The following is a 19,436-nucleotide window of genomic DNA, read 5'->3' as shown; positions in this document are numbered from 1 at the left end:
ACCCCTTTTAAGAAAGAAGTATTTTTTAGTACTATACTTGGAAAAATCAATTTAACAATAAAAAACAGTAGGCGAATACTCAACAGATTCAAAACAAATTGCTAATCTACTCAATACCGGAGAAATATTTGTATGGGTTGGGCACTTACATTATATCAATAATAAAAATACAGCAATAAATTCAACATTTAAAATAACTTTGTTTAGTCAAACTATTTAATTTTTTTCATACTTTGCAACTAATCAGAGGAACACAAATGAATATTTCTAGACAAAAAGTAAAAATTATAAAATTTTCCAATAAGGCGTATCAATAAGAGTTGAGTTAATAAGTCAAAGAACATTTTTGTGGTGCGTTTAATTTAGTGATACTGTAATATGACACAACACTTTACAACACAATACATAATATGACAACACTTTTTAGATCAAAACTTGTTTTTTTAATAGTAATCTTTGATTAGTTATGAAGCAGTTTTTGGGAGTTGAAACAAAATTTTAAATTATAAAAATAATGAAATATTTATTTATTTATCAGAAAAATTCATCATAATACAATCTTTGTAATAATACAATACACAATTAAAAATTAATACTAATGAATCCTTCTGAGTAAATTACACATATGCAAAGCTTTAAAGCTTGACTGGATATGGCTTGACCGCATATCAAATTTTGATTGAAAGTTCAAAGTTGAAAACTAAAAATTAATATTAGTCTAACACAGTCGCGGACTGGAAAGAAGTCCCTCGGCCCATTCACCCCTTCCAGAGGACCAAGACGCTAGTATGCGTAGCAATAACATTTGATCATCCAGCTATTTGAGTAAACCAGCCAGCATACCGCAATTTTATAATTAGGAATACAGCAGTCAGACATTCACAGTTGGCTTCCTTCTACCTCCGCCCGCCCCCGCAAACAAAAACTGGGTATCTTCTCAATCAGTCTGTACTGTACTGTATAGTCCGGGCACAAATGTCATTCCGTGGTCATTTTTGGGTAACAGCCGTGGAAGATGTCTCAATTTCTTCGTTAGCTTAAAGAAGATCGTGATGATGATAAGTCGAAATCACAAGCAAACACCTCGAAAACAAGATGGCCGCCAAAATTTGTGGGGGTTTTGCTATATTGCTTGTATTTCAATAACTGTTCAAGTTATTCAACCGTTTTTGAACGAAAATATTTTTAAAATCTTAATTTTTAATTAAATAAAATTTTGTCTCCAAAAACAATCTGATTTCAAGCGTTTGAAGTTACATTCACCATAGTAAAAGATGTTGGAATTAAATAAATCTTTTGGATATTGTAGTATGATTATTTTGGAGCTTCCAGATCTTCAAACTCTTGAAATCATATTTTTTTGGGGACAAAATTTTACAACAACATTTTACAACACAAACCTGTAAATGTATAGAGTGAACAAACACCAATATTATTGGCACAGTGTTGTAGAATATTTCTAAATCTTCAAAATTACTTCTAGTTGAAGGCTGAAAGTCAATCTTCTACGGCTGGAGCGTCATTGGAAAAAGAGAAAAAACTACTGTTTGCAGCGGAAAACACTCTTTTTTCACCATATGCCAAACCTGAACAATTAGAAAACCATTTAACTATAACTCATGACCCCTTGAAGGTACAGACTTGAAAATGGTATCAATATCTTCGTAGAGATATGTGGAAATAGATTATCCATGATGGCATTCTCAAAAATGTTTTCATAATAGAAAAATCCAAGATGGCGGCCAAAAATCTGATTTCAAGAGTTTGAAGTTATATTTACCATAGTAAAAGTTGTTGGAATTAGATAAATCTTTTGGATATTGTAGTATGATTATTTTGAAGCTTCCAGATGGCTGAATTGATCCGAATTCCTGGACATTATTAAAATTCCAGACGATTTCTTGAAAATTGACATATTTTTGCCGCCATCTTCTTTTTTATGACAAACATTTTTGAGATTGCATCATGGATAATCTCTTTCTATAGTGAGGTCCACGTTATAATGGCAGTGTACGATTGACAATACTGTTGCTGTCCTTTTCTATCATACAACGAAACAGATAGCGCTATCTCTCTCTAGCTTTGCAATGTTGTCAGTTTGCCAGAATATTTTATTTTTACTTTTGACAGTGACTGTACAAAAGTAACTCAGCCGCCATTTTTTTCTCCATTCTATCAAAATACTTTGGTACACAAGTCGTATAATTGATTTAAAATTTATTTTTGAAACAATGAAATAATTTTTAGACATTACCGTATGAGAAACACAAATTAAAATACCTGAAATGACATTTTAGAAGTTGATAACTAACCATCATAGACTTCATCCATGCTTCAGTTAGCCTACACGTTTAGGTTAGACCTACTCGTACCGGTATAAATAATATTGAAAGGTTATTTCAGAATTATTTCAATTGAAATTACTTATTTTAAAAAGGATTTCTATTTTTCTATCATTTTTAAAAGAGATTGGAATAGAATACCTACCAATTAACTTAATTTCTGTTGTTTTGAAATTCAGATTGATGTATCACAGCTTTTTAAATTAGCCGCCATTTCAGGTTTGTGTAAAAATAAAAATCTGATCTTTGTTATGGAAGCAAATTTTTGAATCAAATTATGAAAAAATATATTTTCTTGATTAATTTAACATTAAATTGATTAGTTTATCAAGGAAATGAAAATTATTATTAGATCAATTTTAATGGGATGAATTGAGTAACAGCTGTGTACAATCAGTGGAAAAATGGAGACTTGGCAACGTTTTTCTCCTATCTTTCTTCACTGCCATTATAACGTGGACCTCACTATTTATATCATTACAAAGAGATTGATACCATTCCCAAGTCTGTACCTTCAAGGAGTCATGAGTTACACGGTTTTCTAATTGTTGGGTTTGGCATTTGGTGAAAAAAGCGTGTTTTCAGCTGCAAACAGTACTTTTCTCTCTTTTTCCGATGACGCTCCAGGCGTGGAATATGGACTTAAAGCCTCCAACCAGATGTCATTTCAAAGCTTTTGAAATATTCAAAAACACTGTACCAATAACACTAGTGTATGTCCACTACGAATACATGTACAGGGTGGGAAGTGTAATATTGTCCCCGAAAAATGTATTTTCAAATTCAAATTGAGTTTTATTCACAAAATCATTACAAATACAGTACATGTATAAATAATGAAAAACACTGGTCGAATAAATTATTATTATTAGTACTTGTGAATTTTCCCCACATAGATAAGTCTGTGTGTGGGGAAAGAGTTTTAATGAAAAATAACTTGGAACTAAAAATAAAAATTATATATATATATATATATATATATTTTAAACAAAGTACGATCGTTTTAATGAAAAATAACTTGGAACTAAAAATAAAAAATATATATATATATATATATATATATATTATATATATATATATTTTAAAACAGGAGAGGGGAAATTTTCGGAGACTGAGTCTGCTCGGTTGAGGAAGGAGACACAGTCTCCGAAAATTTCCCCCATTTCTAATGTAAGTTTTTAAGTGTTTTCAATCTATTTATATCTTGTGTCTCCTGTTTTAATTTATATTATAAACTTTAAAGTTACATGAGTAACAGCCCAGTACCCGTGGAAAAAACTATTTGAATTGCTCTTTCGTACAGTACTTGTTTCATTACTGTAAGTGGCATATATATATATAAAGCGAAATGGCACTCACTGACTGACTGACTGACTCACTCACAGAACTAAAAATCTACCAGACCAAAAACGTTCAAATTTGATAGGTATGTTCAGTTGGCCCTTTAGAGGCACACTAAGAACGGATTTGGAAAAATTTCCAAAAATATGCCCAAAATCTGCGGTTTTCCAACGTTTTTTAGCGTTCTCTCAGCTTTATCGAGAGCAAATGAACAGAAAATGTTCAAATTTAGTACAGAAGCTAAGCTAGGGTGTAATACTAGTTGGTAGCACTGAAGGCTACTGTGTGTATTCTTGAAAAGAGGTCTCACTCATTATTAGTTTAAATATGTTTTTTTGAGAGTTTCCGCGCATTGTGCCAGTTCCACGATAAATATAAGAGGTGTATAGTCTAGTGAGTACTGAGTTTCCATGTGAAGTTAAATTATATTATTTTAATACGAATAACAAACTTTCTAACCTACAAAAGTAACTACTGAAAAGAATATTTCGTGTGGTAAATTGCTTTAAATGAACTTTGACCTCATAGTCTGCAACTTGACGGATTGTTTCTTCCCTCGTGCCTTCTTAGTCAACTGTCGAAGTAGATCTGCCTTATCAGCTGCTATAACTATCATAACTGAGCGTGACACTTGCTACTCTGTCAATATCTAGGAGATATATTCAACAATCATAACCACAATTCAATATCTAATCTTTTCAACTTGACATAGGCTGTTTTCACTTTCATCGACTGACCCAATGAAGAATATGATAAGGAATACCTGTCATTGAATTTCTATCTCACGTAGTGATCTCCCTGCTCACAACCAGCCGGCTTTTTTGCACCTGTTGATTCTCTTCTCCTGTTCTGATAGTGGTGATTCACTGATTGCTTTTGTATTACACCCGAATGTTGTGAGTTTGGTCTATGATTTAACATTACATCGTCTTGAACCTGGTTTCTGCTTCTTCCATTTTCCTTTATCCTTTCAAATCCCTTCAGGAGCTTCCCGTTTTACCCTGCTTTGGTGGCTCTCTAAGCTTTCAATTTCCTTTCTCTTCCAATCCCATTTGACATACTCGATGAGATGTTGACACGAACTGGACGCAACTCCGTGAGGTCACAGATGGAGCACAATTTGGTAGACCTTAAGGAGGGCTTGATTGACAGTGGTGTAATAGATATTGCGCTTAATATGCATGCTGTGTTGGACTCCATTTCCAACAAAATTTTCGAAAGAGGTTGTGATAGATATAATTCCACAAGTTATTTCACTGTTGAATAAATACGATGCTGCAATAAAAGGGAATGAGGATTTAAAGGTTCATCTGACGAACGCCGCAGCCGAAAATAATTCTATAAGAAATTCACTTGCACAAGAAAAGAGAATCAGAGCTAATGTTCTAAATGATTCTCTGTGCAACGAAGAGCGAGCTGATGTTGAGATAGATCAGTTGAAATTGAAACTGAAAGCCTTGAAGACTACTTCTGACGAATTAAAGGTTGAGCTCAGTTCAAGAGATGAAATTATTAATCTTTTACAGAGTGATGCACAGTATACGGCAGATAAAATTTCTAAGTTAGAAACAGAATTAACTTTTTTGAAAAATACCAGAGCACTTCCAATGAAGTTCACCACTCCTAAATCAGCCTGTCGATTTCAACGACTTTCCAATGACAGCTCGATAGAGACTTCAAATCGTTTCTCAGTCTTGGATGCGGAGGAGATCGGGTCACCCATATCACAATTGGCTAGAGGAAAAACGACAACATTTGATGTAAGAGCCCAGGTGCAAGTAAGTGCAACCGATGCATCTGCAGTCAGGAAGAAACCAAGGAGGCCTATCAAAGAATCATCATCATTATCATCTTCAAATTCAGTGAAGAGGCGTATTGTGATACTGGCTACAAGTCAAGGTAGAGATATGCACAATTACCTAGGTCACTTGTCCGACTACTACGATATTTTTGTGTATACTTTGCCGGGAGCTAAATTTAAACAGGTTATTGCAAATGGGATACAATTTATAAAGGATTTGACAAAGTTCGATTACGTGATTGTAATGGCGGGGTCCAATGACTTTGGCAACCATGAGCCATGTGATCTCAATATCCAACAAGGAATGGATAAGCTATTGACATCGGGAATAAATACCAACTTCATTGTTTGTGCAATACCTTTTAGGTATGATATGCCTCACCACAATGATGAAATACATTTTGCTAACGAATCAATCTTCGCTAGAATACGGTCTTATTGTGGAGTATCAAGAGTGATATATGGAGAAGTCAATAATAACCTGCAAAGACACCATTTCACAAGGCATGGCTTGCATTACTCAAAGGGTGGAAAACGTTTTGTAGGAAGGTCTTTGTGCGATTTTGTGACAATTGATAGCGGCATTGTCTCTAAGAAAGTCAAATCAACGCGCTACGACTCACAAAAGAAGCAAACTGCCAAAAAACCAGTTCATTCCATTCAGATGGAAACCAACGTCGATGTGAATGCAATAATCAGCACTGATGATGACTCATTGACGTCAACATCAACGCCACTGATTGGTCAGCCTCGGACGATTCTGCGCGGAGGATCAACTCCAGATGTTCGCCATCATAGAGACGTTATTGCAGCTCATATCCCAGATGTTCCGGAATCCAGTACCAGTACTACTGTGTCCTTCCATGACTCACTCAAAAACTCTATAAACCAATCAGGATTCGATTCAAGTTTTTCATCTGCTCGTGATCAAGTACTAAAGGACGTTGCAGAACTAAATAACATTCCCTGCAGTCCCTCATTAATAACAGACTCTGTGGTAGATACTAACATTGTGCACAGTCGTTTAAACTCAACAATACAAGTTCAAATAGGTGTAGATTAGACTCATTAAAACATACAATTCCTTGCACAAGAATTGCTTATCTAAATGTTCAAGGATTGAGAGGTAAATTAAATGTTCTCAATGACTTTGTAATTAATGAAGATATTGATATTATAGGTATAAGTGAACATTGGTTGCTTACTGATGAAATCGTATATAGTAAAATAGATGTTTGTATTGCAACAAGTAGTTACTGTAGATTATTACACAAAAATGGCGGAGTTGCAATATTTGTCAGTAAGAATCTTTACTCTCAAAGTCAAGAATTGAGTCTGAATTTTCTATGTATTGAACGTGAGTTTGAGGCCACCTGTACTATTATTGGAGCCAGGAAACTCATTATCGTATCAATGTACAGATCTCCTTGTGGAGACCCAAAAGTATTTTTAGCCAAATTGGAGGAATTGCTTCTATTTTTGTCTAGACGATGCTTTAATGACCATACTATTGTTCTTGGTGGAGATCTTAATTCTGCCTTTGATGTCAATCAGGAAACCTGTCATTCCAATAATTTGAAAAATCTATTGAGACAATTTAATCATCATATTTTCAATACTCTGCCCACTAGAGACCAAGCCTGTCTCGATAATATTATTTCAAACGTTCAACCTGATATGACAAATTCAAGTGTTATAGGATTTTCCTACTCTGATCATGATTGTGTCACGATATGTGTGCCCTGTGGTTCTGTTGAGTCTAGTTCTAACGATTTTGTCACTATTACTTCAAGACCTGTTACTAAAGATAAATTACTACAATTTAATCGGTCTCTGAATTTGGTGAATTGGAGTGCTGTCATGGAAAAGTCAGATGCAAGTGATATATTCGAATCCTTCCTCAATACAGTTTTATATTATTTCAATCTAACTATCCCTAGAAAGACCTGTAGAAAAAAAGTTTCCCAAGTTAATAATAGAAAGAATTTCAAATGTAAGGCTGACTGGTACACACCTGAACTTAGTAAGATTAAGATTCTGCTCACTCTTTTACATGAAAACTTCAAAAAACAAAAAACCGAACATTCGAAAACACTTTATCTTAGATGCAGAGCACTGTACAGAAATTCATTGGATGAAGCCAAGAGGGATTCTGTTGCATCAATCATTGAATCTTCTAATAACAAATGTAAGAAAGCATGGCAAATTATCAAAACTTTATCCTTCAACAAGAATGTTGTAAACTTATCTACTCCTGAACCAAACAAACTTAATAATTATTTCATTCAGTCAGTGGATGATGTGCACGAGAAGATAGACAAGCCATCAATTACAGCCAGTGCCTTGCTCAATGATAATGTAAATAAAGTGCAAAATAGCTTATTCTTTTTTCATGAGGTGAGTCAAGAGATGATTTTTAAAGTGGTTCATAATCTTAAAGTTTCGAAGAGTGAAGATTTCTATGGTCTATCAAGCTGTCTTCTCAAAACTATTGCTCACTCTGTAGTGCCAGTACTGACCATTTGTATAAACAGGTGTATTACACAGGGTGTTTTCCCCGATGTATTAAAAGTCTCCAAAGTTGTTCCCGTTCATAAGAAGGGCTCAAAAGAGGAACCTTCCAGTTATAGACCCATCCAAATAGTACCTGTCTTCTCCAAGGTTCTAGAGATTGTCATGTATATACAGGTGTATGAATACTTAGTAAATCTTGGGGTACTGTCTGAGCATCAATTTGGTTTTGTGAAGGGAAGATCCACTTCTGACGCCTTTGATGCACTAATAAAATTTGTAATTGAGTCTTTTGAAAACAGGTGCTTTGCTCAGGCTGCCTTCTGTGACCTGAGCAAGGCATTTGACTGCGTGAATCATGATATTTTGCTTGAAAAATTAGCTTATTATGGAGTCAGTGGAAGGAGCCTTAGTCTTTTTAGATCGTACCTTGGCGATCGCCAGCAAGTTGTTTGTGTAGGAAATGAGAGATCCGATCTTGCTAAAGTAAAGTACGGTGTCCCCCAAGGATCAATATTGGGACCACTCCTCTTTGTATTGATGATAAATGATCTTCCTCTCACAATCAACAGCAAGACTGTGTTGTATGCTGATGACACCACTTTTCTTAATTCTCATTCAGATGTACACACTTTACATAACATGACAGCCGATACCTTGGCGGAGGCTTCCAAGTGGTTCACAGCGAATGGCTTTAAACTAAACGAGGATAAAACTCAGCTTATGACATTTGGTCTCAGGGACTATACACACAACAATAACAATAGTTTAAAGTTTTTGGGCTTAATGTTTGATTACAGGTTGACCTGGGAACCCCACATAAATTTCGTTTCTGCTAGGTTATCTAGGGTTATCTATCTGTTAAGGCAGTTGAAGAATCTTGTACCGGAAAAATACCTCAGAAACTCATATTTTGCTTTTTTCCAAAGCATAATTTCATACGGAATTTTAGTATATGGAAACAGCTGTCACATCAATAAGGTCTTGCTTTTGCAGAAAAAGGCTATTAGAATATTGACCGGTGCAGGGTATCTAGATCACTGTCGACCTCTTTTCAAAAAAACAAAATATTGACTGTCATAAACCTCTATATATTTCAAGTAATCATGCACACTAGAAAGAATCTCCATAGCTTGAATAAAAGATCCAATATTCATGCTTATAACACCAGGAAAAAAGACCTCATTGATATTCCATATCAACGTCTTGTCATAAGCATGAAACACTATGACAGCATAGGCTTGAGAATGTACAATAAGTTGCCATTGGATATGAAATGTTGTGAAAATATTGTTATTTTTAAAAAATTACTTTTTGAGTGGCTTGTTTTAAGACCTTTCTATTGTTTGACAGAGTTCTTCGATTCTACTTGATGTAATTTATTATACTTTGTGACTTTAAACTATTGCTTTGACTCTATTATTTTGTAATATTGTATTACTATGACTTTGTCAATTACCTATATTGGTCTACGAAAATAAAATCTATTTATTTATTTATTATTATTTATTTAATAATGTTGTGTTAGAAGGAATTTGCAATAACGTCAAAGATACGCCCAAAATTAGCGGTTTTTTGCTTTTTCTCAGATTTATCGAGAACAAATGAACATAAATTGTTTAAATTTAGTACAGAAGCTCAGCTAGGGTGTAATAATGTTGTGCTAGAAGGAATTTGAAATAACGCCAAAGATATTAGCGGTTTTTTTGCGTTTTCTCAGTTCTTTCATCAAGTAATAGATAGAAAATGTTCAAATTTGGTAGAGAAGTTTAGCTAGGGTCAAAAAATTTTGTGATGAGGTGACTCCAATATTTCATAAAAGATACGCCCAAAATCAGCTTTTTTCAGCTTTTCTGCGTTTTCTCAGTACTTTGACTTTCTGATGGAATGAAGCATGCTCAAATGAAAAATGCAGGCGAGCGAAGCGAGCCCGCTGATATAATTTTTGGACGATCCAGTCGGGGGCCCAGGGGCGGAGCTCCCTGGCTAGACAGATACGGCAAGCAAAGCGAGCCTGACAGCTAGTAATAAATATTTACAATAAAACTTAAAAAATGAAAAGTAAATTAAATTTAGTGAAGAAGTTTATCAAGTTTATGAAGTTGAATAAATCATGATAAGAGTGGTCAAAATGAGACGATTCTCTCGAAAATCATAGTTTGGTTAATTCTAAACAATTTGGTGATGACACCAATCCGATATCTCTCATAATAACTGAATAGCAAGCAATATGAAAATTTCTGTCAATAATGACCGCCATCTTGAATTTTTCAATGATGTCGAATATTTTCGTTGTTTCCATCATCAATATTCTTATTCGGCTTGTTGTAACGAAGAGATAGAGACCATTTGCAAGTCTGTATCTTGAAGAAGTCATGAAAAACTCGATTTTATAGTTCTAGCTTGTTACCTCATGCGTATGAAATTAGCTTATTACCTCGACGCACCGAAAATTATGGAGGGTTTTCTTTGGAGGGCGCTAGAGAACTAATTTTTTTGCGTTACAGCGCATGAAGATATATCGATCCAAATTATATTGTTCCAGAACGCTCTAAATTTCATAATTTAAAATTTCTCTGTATCTCTTGCAATCAAATTATAATGGAATGAAATTTGAAAAAATTAGAAAAAACGTTTTTTGGGCTTTTGAAGGCTATAACTAAAAATATGAATTTTAGAGGAAAATTTTATAGAACAAAAATTGTAGAGGAAGATTTTAAAAATATTTTCGTTCAAAAAACGGTTGAATATCTCAAACAGTTATTGAAATACAAGCAATATAGCAAAACACTACAAATTTTAGCGGCCATCTTGTTTTTGAGGTGTTTGCTTGTGATTTTGACATATCATCATCACGATCCTTATTATGCTAGACCTACCGAAGAAATTGAGAGATCTTCCACGGCTATTACCCAAAAATGACTACGGAGTGCCTTATTCATGTCATTTGTGCCCGGACTAGTTTATACAATCAATACTGTTGCAATTCTGAGGGATCTGATTGGTTTTAATGCTTTTTTAAAAAGCTTACCCTATTGTATCAAAATTTTATACGTTCAAACTGTTGATAAAATGAAAATTATCGAAGCACTATGATTGGTACTTCAAAGTATAAAAATTCTCTCAAAGATCTAACAGTCGATCATTGATAATTCAATCATGAATCACAATATCCACTACACTGATATTCGTCTAATTTGTTGCAAATATGTCTAATTAAGTGTAAATGTGTTTTTATGATATTTGAAATAGTTGGTTCGACTGCACTTGAAGGAGCACACTGATACTTACGAATCGGCCGTACTCTGTTCGAATTTCTTCTTGGAAAGCACAACTACGTCATCGGCTATTCTAGTGGCTGATTCGGCAGTGACATGGAGGGGTCCGGAGGGCAGGGCGCGGCCTAGCAGGTCAGACACCTTAACCGACACTTTCGGCTCAGCCAACGATACAACAGCTGGGCCAGCTAGAGTGATCGCAACCGGTAAATGGTACTGCAATTTGCAAAAACATAATTATGATTTTTTGTGTTCAGAGGTTTATTTAATTTATTGAACATGAATAATACAATACAAATTGAACAATTAAAAAGGATCAATATTATTGGTATACACTTTCACATAGAAATAGAAAAATTAGTTCTATTTATACGAAAACTTGTCTGAGCCCAATAAAGTCTGGATCACAATGTTTACGTTCTGTGTACAGTAAATTATTCCAGTTCCAATCGTAAATTGTTCCATCACGTGACTAGTGCAAAATGTTCCCATGGAACGCTATTTCAAAATCGTTGGTTCAAGTTTTTGGCACGCACTTATAAAGTTGATTTACACCAAAATGTGTCGTTTACTAGCTGCGTGAATGAAGAAAGGCTGTTTTACAAACTTACCGTCTAGAAAAGTGTGCATTTCTTTCATTCCATTACTCTCAAATTTTCTATAGAGAAAAAATCTTTTAACGAATGGTTATCAAACATCATTTTGTTGGTTATGTATTCTATGGCTATGCTATCGCTATGGTAAACAGACAAACTATCAGTGCATGCGCAGAGAAGCAAGCAGACTACAATTCAATCGACCAATGAGAGCTCAGATAGTTGGAACTGTACAATTTACCACGCTTCGACTGTGGGGCAGGAACTTGGAACTGGAACTGGTTTCTGGTACAGAATCTGTCAAAATTCTTCCCATGGGACGCGGAACTTTTCACCTGGTAAATTGTGAATCGGACAATTTACCACATTCCATGTACACAGAACGGGCCCATTGTAAGATCTTGTGGAAGACTCCACAATCTATCGTATAACAACAATTCTTATTGTACAGAGTGGGGCAGAGCCGATTGACGAGTTTGGAATGGCAGTATCATCTGCAAAGGATATCACAGTTTGAGTTTAGAAGTCTTAAATGACTTTAAATTTAAGGCTTCTAAACTCAACTGTGATATCCTTTGCAGATGATACTGCAGCTATTTTTCACGGTAATTCATGGAATGAAGTTCATACCATAGCTGAAAATAATATGCTTTTAATTAAGAAGTGGTTAGATAAGAATACCTTATGTTTAAATATTGAAAAAACTAATTACATAACTTTCTCTGCAAATAGAGTAGGGCAGCCTAACGAGAATCAAGATTTGAGACTCCATTCTCAGTGCAATTTAAACTTGGGTAATTGTGATTGTCCCACCATTAAAAAAGTCAATAATACTAAGTACTTGGGAATCATAATTGATGAAAACCTTAAATGGGATGTTCATATTAAATACATATGTAGAAAAATGAGATATTTATCTTTTAAAATTTTACCAAGTTAACAGAATTCTTAATAAGAACCACCTGAAAATGATGTATCATGCTCTAGTCAAGTCAATTCTGCAGTATGGCATAGTTGTTTGGGGTGGCTGTTTCAACTGTCATATTGCTGAATTATTTGAAGCACAAAAACTGATAATTAAAACTATTAAGCAAACCCAGGTTCTGTCCAACGTATATGGTTTTTAGTGAGGTCATGACTGTACGTCAATTATATATAAAAACCGTAATTGAGTACCGTACTTAATAAAATATAGATCCGATTTTCCTCTCACATTAAACTCTACACTTAATTTTATAATTTAAGGGCCACTGCTAACAAATATGTAACCTATAACACTAATATTGAATGTATAAGGAGGCAGTTAATTTACATAGGTACTAAAATAATAAAACTCATTCCAAATCTCTTTCTCATGGACAATAAGATCAGCGGAAAAATTAAACTGGATATAAAAAACTGGACATTCAGTAATTTCTTCCTCCATTTAGATATATGACTCGAGATTTCTGCTCCAGCATTGTTTCTTTTCATTTTTCAGTGGACTCGCTTACCTTTATTTTGCGTACCTATTCCTCTGTTTTCTTCGTTCCCCCCATTTCTCCCTTCGCTTTTTTCCTCATCACTTCTCTCTTCTCTTGCCTTCTCTTCGCCTGCCTAATACATGGGAAACCATAGTTGGCTAGGTATCTTCCTCTCTTTTTTCTCTTCTCCAACACACCCAACCACAAAGCCCATGGTTTTTTATATTTGTAATATTTTATTGTATTTTATTTATTTTGTAATTCTTTTTTATTTTGTTTTGTGTGTTTTAATAAATAAATTGAATAAATAAAATTGAATTGGTTATAAGTTGCCCTGCTAAGCGAAAAGGCCGTATCTGTAAAAATCAAGTTGTGAGTAAATTGGATTTGAAATTTTCCAACAATAAACTGAGGGCTGTCACCGGGCCTGAACTTTTTTCAACATACTATTGGTGAATTAATATACTTTTTGTCACTTAGAATTGATTTATGCAATATTTTCCTATGTTTTCTCATATTTTTCACAGAATAATGCACATACTGCCTTTTAAAAATACTTGGTGCTAAAGAAGAGGGCAGTAAGTGACATATACTGCTCTCTTGCTTAGCATGGTCTTCCTTTATGACAATGAGCTACAAGTTGTAATGGCAGTATGTGACACATACATTATGCTTATTAAATAAGCAAAATTCCTATTTAAATTATACAGCTTCTCTAATTCTACATTTGTTTGTGTTCCCATATAGGTTGAAAAAACCTATATTATTATTTATTTGTTAATAATTAGAAAAAACATTCTGATATCTAAATTCAGATATTTTCTGCATTAGTAATCTTGAAAACTAAACTATAAAAATATTTTTTGATTTATCATTGGGCAAGTCATTCATATAGATGATGAACAGGATTGGACCAAGAATTGATCTGAATTGAATGTTCCCTGAGGAACACCATGCTTCACAGGTATAGTAGATACCCTGACTCTTTCCTATCACAAGAAACCTTTTGAAATCGACCACATAAATACGACTGCATTAGTGACACAGCCCCCTCCTTGAATCCATAGATCTTCAACTTTTTCAGTAGAAGAGTATGAGAGACAGTATCTGATGCTTTTGATGAATCATATAGTCTTACATTATCTAGACCAGGAATACAATTACTGATAGAAGAAACATCATTCAATCTATAAGGATTAAGTTATTAACATTTTTTTAATAACTTTGGTGTAAACGCAGCTATAGCAATTGCTATCACAAGTATTATTAATTTATTATGCGTATGTTACAGACAGACAATATACAGGCTTAATGGAAGCAAGTAATATAGAACTTAATATAAATTAAATATGTTATGTATTATTCGGCTGAAATCATGTGTAGGTGCATAAAGGACCGTGAGATAACTTCCAAATAGCATGAGCTTTTTTAAATAAATGGAAAAATTACAGAAATAGCATGCAATTAATTCCAGCTGACTAAATGATAAATCAAAATTTTTTTTCCTATGAACTTTCAATGTTATTTTTATATTCTGGAAAAGGACGGAGGAGTGAGTCAATTTTGTTGTCCAACAAACTTGACCTGTAAAAAGGTTCGAAGAATGTGTGTTCAAAATATGAAGCTGATTGATCAATTCTCTCTAAATTTATTTTAGAACATACGAACAGACTGACAACGACTTTGGCCTTCAGAAAGTCAAAAGTGAGAACTCGCTAACGCTCGTTCAATTATTTGTGTACTGTAACAGTTGATGTCTGAAATAATAATGCTACATCGATTGTTGCTGGATCAGAAAGTTTAAGTTTCAAAAATCATAAAATAGGCTAGCAAGAAGATGACGAAGTCGGAAGTTCATTCCAAATTTTTTTTGTTTGTTTGGGGGAAGTACAATGGAGCGCAATGAGAGCTTGTTTTTCCCCTTGGGAACCCCTTTGGCTCAACTCGTACTTTTGGAGTTGGAATCCCTTTTTGAAGACCTTTGCTTGTAGAAAATCAAGTTGCTGGTATTCAGTCTCCTCATTGTAATCCTTGAAATCATATGAACCTCACCTTGCTCTTACACAATATAAGGCCTCTCAAGTACGTTCTATCAGAAGTGCTTTCCATTTTTGTTTCTGATTTCTAGTCTTGCCACTCATAAAAATAATTTATTTCAAGTTTTTCCACTTCTAAATTTCCTTGATTGCATTTGCCATACACTCTTTAGCAGCTAGTAAAAACTCACATCACAGTCTGACCTAGCCTAAAAACATAACCTTTTTGACAGTCTCTTTGGCGGCAGCTAACAAGAAACCGTCAGGCTGAGCTAAGGATAAGAGCAAAGACCTTAAAGATGCATAGACTCACATGCAGCGCTAGTGTCGTACTTGGAATTGAAATCCGCCATTGAGGGGGCAACCCATAAGATTATTACATACCAATGCCACCAATGCCTTTGTGATCTATAGTATTACAAATAAATAATATCTCGTGCTAAAATACCTCAATGGCGGCCTTCAATTTCAAGTAAGAGCTATCATTGGGAAGGCATAGTCATTGTGGGTCTATATCTCTTTAAGGTCTTTGGATAAGAGCAGTATCTACAGCTTTTATTTTTCATAACAGCCGTAACTACCAAATCACTGCTACTATATACTCAGGTGAAGAGCAGTATCTACAAGACTAAGGAAAAGAGCAGTATCTGACAATGCACTTACTGCTCTCTTGCTTAGTATTAGTAGATACTGCTTTTATGCTGTGTTCTTGTTTGCTGGTTTTGTACATACGGCGATACTGCTTATAGCAAAGTGTCTATATCTCGAGAACGGTTGCAGATACGGCTTTTAAACCTAGTCCATTGGATTCCTCGACTAAAAATACATGCTATTTGATATATAACTCAAAATATGAAAATTTGTAGATACGGCCTTTTCGCTTAGCAGGGCAGAGTAATGAACCGTTCAATTTGGGAAAAAATTCTTTAAAGGATTCAATTCAGTTTGAAATGTAGTTTTTACTGTCAATTTTTTAAAATTATATCAGTTAAATGGCGGCCATCAGCAACAATACACTGATGTAGCGTATTTTTGAAGTTTTGAAACGCATTTTGGCACACTGCGATTGTTAAGGCGTGGATCTCTTCTCTGATTCGCTCCTTTAGTTCTTCCAAGGTGTGTGGGCAATGTTTGAAAACTTTATTTTTTAGGTAACCCCATAGAAAAATATCGCATATGCTTAAATCGGGTTTATATGAAAGCATAAATCGTGATTCAATTCCAAGTTGATATATTGTGTAGATCTACCAAGTATAATTGATATCATTTTTGATTACCTTGTTGTCGGAAAGGATGGTGATGACATCGAGCAGATTGTAAGCGCCTTTAGTAGTTTGCACAGATCGTCTGCTGAGGAAATAGTTGGCGAATTTGACCGCCTGATCGCCGGAGATCGGAGGTGCCGTATTTACAGACTGGGCCAATCTGTACGCTCCACTAATCAATAGAGCTGCAAATACAATTCGTCGTATGATTAAGTAATACGTCAAGTGTACTTGTTGAGTAGCAAAGAATCACAGCAATATCAGTAAAGTACTATCAAATATCAAGAGATCTAGAAAATAATAATTGATAAGATCGAGTTTGAAGCAAAAATAATTAATCTTCTTATTGATAGAATTGATTTTGAAGCTTATTTTTTGAAAACTCATTGCTTTTCATTTATCTAACTTTACCAGAGACTTGTGACTTCCTTGCATTTTGTACAATATAAAACCTCTCTACAACCTTCCAGATTAATGTTATACTATCATATTTTCGTTTTGATACTTTCTATTGAAGTATTCAAGAAATATTTCTATACTTCTTTCAAGAAATTCTGGAATCAATTTTAAATTACTTCGCTGGACCTAAATCACTCATTACGTATAAAAAATAAAATACGCTAAACTCTGTGAACATAGCCCAGAAATAAAATGAATGGATGGTGAGAAAACCTGAACGAGAACATTAACTGAGATAGAACACAAACCAAAACTCACAATCATACAAAATGGATAGTTAGAAGAATTATAATAGCTATCGAAGTTTATATGTTTTTTAATAAAACTAATTACATCTCATTTAAAACTCGTACAGTACATACAGTACAATTGCATTCGACAATAATTATTAGGTTAAGAATGTAGAGTAGGGGTCTTAAATTGCATAAAATTAACAATGTTCACCATCATTGAAAGTTAAACAGTTATGAGTTATAGAAATTGTGAAAGAACTTATTATTAAAATATAAATTAATTTCAAGGTAGTAAAGTGGATTTCAATATTTACTTATTCAATAGCAGTTTTCAATGGAAGTAGCAGATAGAAACCCTAATAAGTTTCCTCAACATGAAAAAAAAGAATCACAGATATTTAAGGCCTCTTGCTTAGAATTTAAGAGTAGGCTATCAACTCAAAACAGTGACTTCAACTACTGTGTAGGAAAATCAATCTCGCAGGAATGGCCAATTTTTTATGAAAGAGATATAAACCTATGAGGAATTTGTTTCGCATGAACTCCTTCACACTGTGGTTTTTGTTTAGAGTGGGTTTCGATCTCCCTTACTCTATTTTGCCCGGCGCCAATCAATCACTTTGGATTGATAAAATGATAACTATACTATAACTTCACTCACTGTGTGGATACTTATATTTCACTCACTGAACTAATATTAGAAGAAAAAGATAAAGAAAGATAGCTCAGGGTCGTGTGTAAGGGAATGTATAAAGTGAAAGGCAAAACAAAGGTTAATTATGAATTTATTAATAAACTTTAAATTGAAATGAATTTATAAAAATTAATAAAAATATAGTAATGATTTAAAATATACAAGATGATTGAGTTTTTGAAAGTACTACAGTTCAAGTTCAATTTTATACAATAAAATTTAACAAACAGTTTCCATTTATTTAGTTATTTGAAGAGTAAAATATAAAATCTAAATATTGAACACCTCTAGTTAAAAATACGATTACAGTCAAAAATAAAAGAATTAATAAATTTTGAAGATTATGATTAGGGGAGCCTTGCTTTAATAAACTATTATTTGTGCTTAGAAGAAAAATTTCAACTGTAAGCTTCAAAAAGTTAATTAAAACTGTATCAACAGATTTGTATTTAGAAAGACGTAATAATAAAATTTGCTGTTTACTTTGATGCTATGTAATTTGATATACTTATTTGGGCTTTTTATGGTGGTGTGGTGTGGATTTGAAATAAGGAAAATTGAAAATTCTAAATACAAACTTTACCTGGTTCAGTCAATTCCCTATAGGATAATTGAAGTCTGAAACCAAAGAATCACTCCTACACTGAACACCGTCCAAAATCCAAGAGACTAAGAGAGACTAAACTCGCAAGACATGGTCTACCTGCTTATATACTAGCACCACGATTTTCCACCCCTCATCACCCTTCGCCCTCTAGCTCCGCCTACACTCAAATTCTTCAGCCTAATATTCAGCTTACAAACTGAATTAAAATATCAATTTAAATTTACTATAATGTTTATTATGATATATCATTTTAAACTATGGCTCCCCTTCATTATTAAAACAAATGATATCATACATTTTACCAATATTTAAACTCTGAAGTTTGGATACTGACAATTGAATACATACTCATCGAATTTGATTAATACAGTAATCAATCTTATAAATCTAATATGGAAAATACTTCAATAATAAATACATGAAGTGAAGAACAAAATACAATTTCATACAGTACATCATTACAATTGAATTAAATAAATCAAATTGATAAGATACTTAATTAAGAGGTTTCTTATACTCATTGTATAACTATACTAATTGTCAACATGTTTCAATCAAACATACCTAATTCTATTTACAAATTTACCCTTAGCCTAAGAATCTGGATTCAACTAACTTACTTAGCTTATGATAATATTTAAATTATAAATCATTGTACATCATACTATTTATTGAATAATTAATAAATATAGCCTAACCTACTTCATGACCTAATTTTTATAGACATCTACTCATATCATGTTTATTCAAATATTGATCATCAAATAATTGCTTCAATAATAATCATATGCCAACCACGTGGTAACATTG

At 33.7% G+C, this 19,436-nt stretch overlaps 1 protein-coding gene across 1 annotated transcript in view; it reads right to left on the bottom strand.

Moving 5' to 3' along the window:
* The window catches only part of LOC111059202 (dolichyl-diphosphooligosaccharide--protein glycosyltransferase subunit 2), a 40,304-nt gene that overhangs the window by 8,839 nt on the left and 12,029 nt on the right, over window positions 1-19,436 (bottom strand). The window contains exons 6-7 of the mRNA XM_022346825.2: window positions 16,646-16,818; window positions 11,287-11,489 (exon numbers count right to left, since the gene is read on the bottom strand). Coding sequence (XP_022202517.1) covers window positions 11,287-11,489; window positions 16,646-16,818 — 376 coding nt within the window. The remainder of the gene's footprint in view (window positions 1-11,286; window positions 11,490-16,645; window positions 16,819-19,436) is intronic.

The sequence above is a fragment of the Nilaparvata lugens genome, chromosome 1 (assembly GCF_014356525.2).
Source record: "Nilaparvata lugens isolate BPH chromosome 1, ASM1435652v1, whole genome shotgun sequence".
Taxonomy (NCBI): Eukaryota; Metazoa; Arthropoda; class Insecta; order Hemiptera; family Delphacidae; genus Nilaparvata; species Nilaparvata lugens.
Note: the sequence above shows the minus strand (reverse complement) of the source record. Positions and strands in the feature narration are given on the sequence as shown.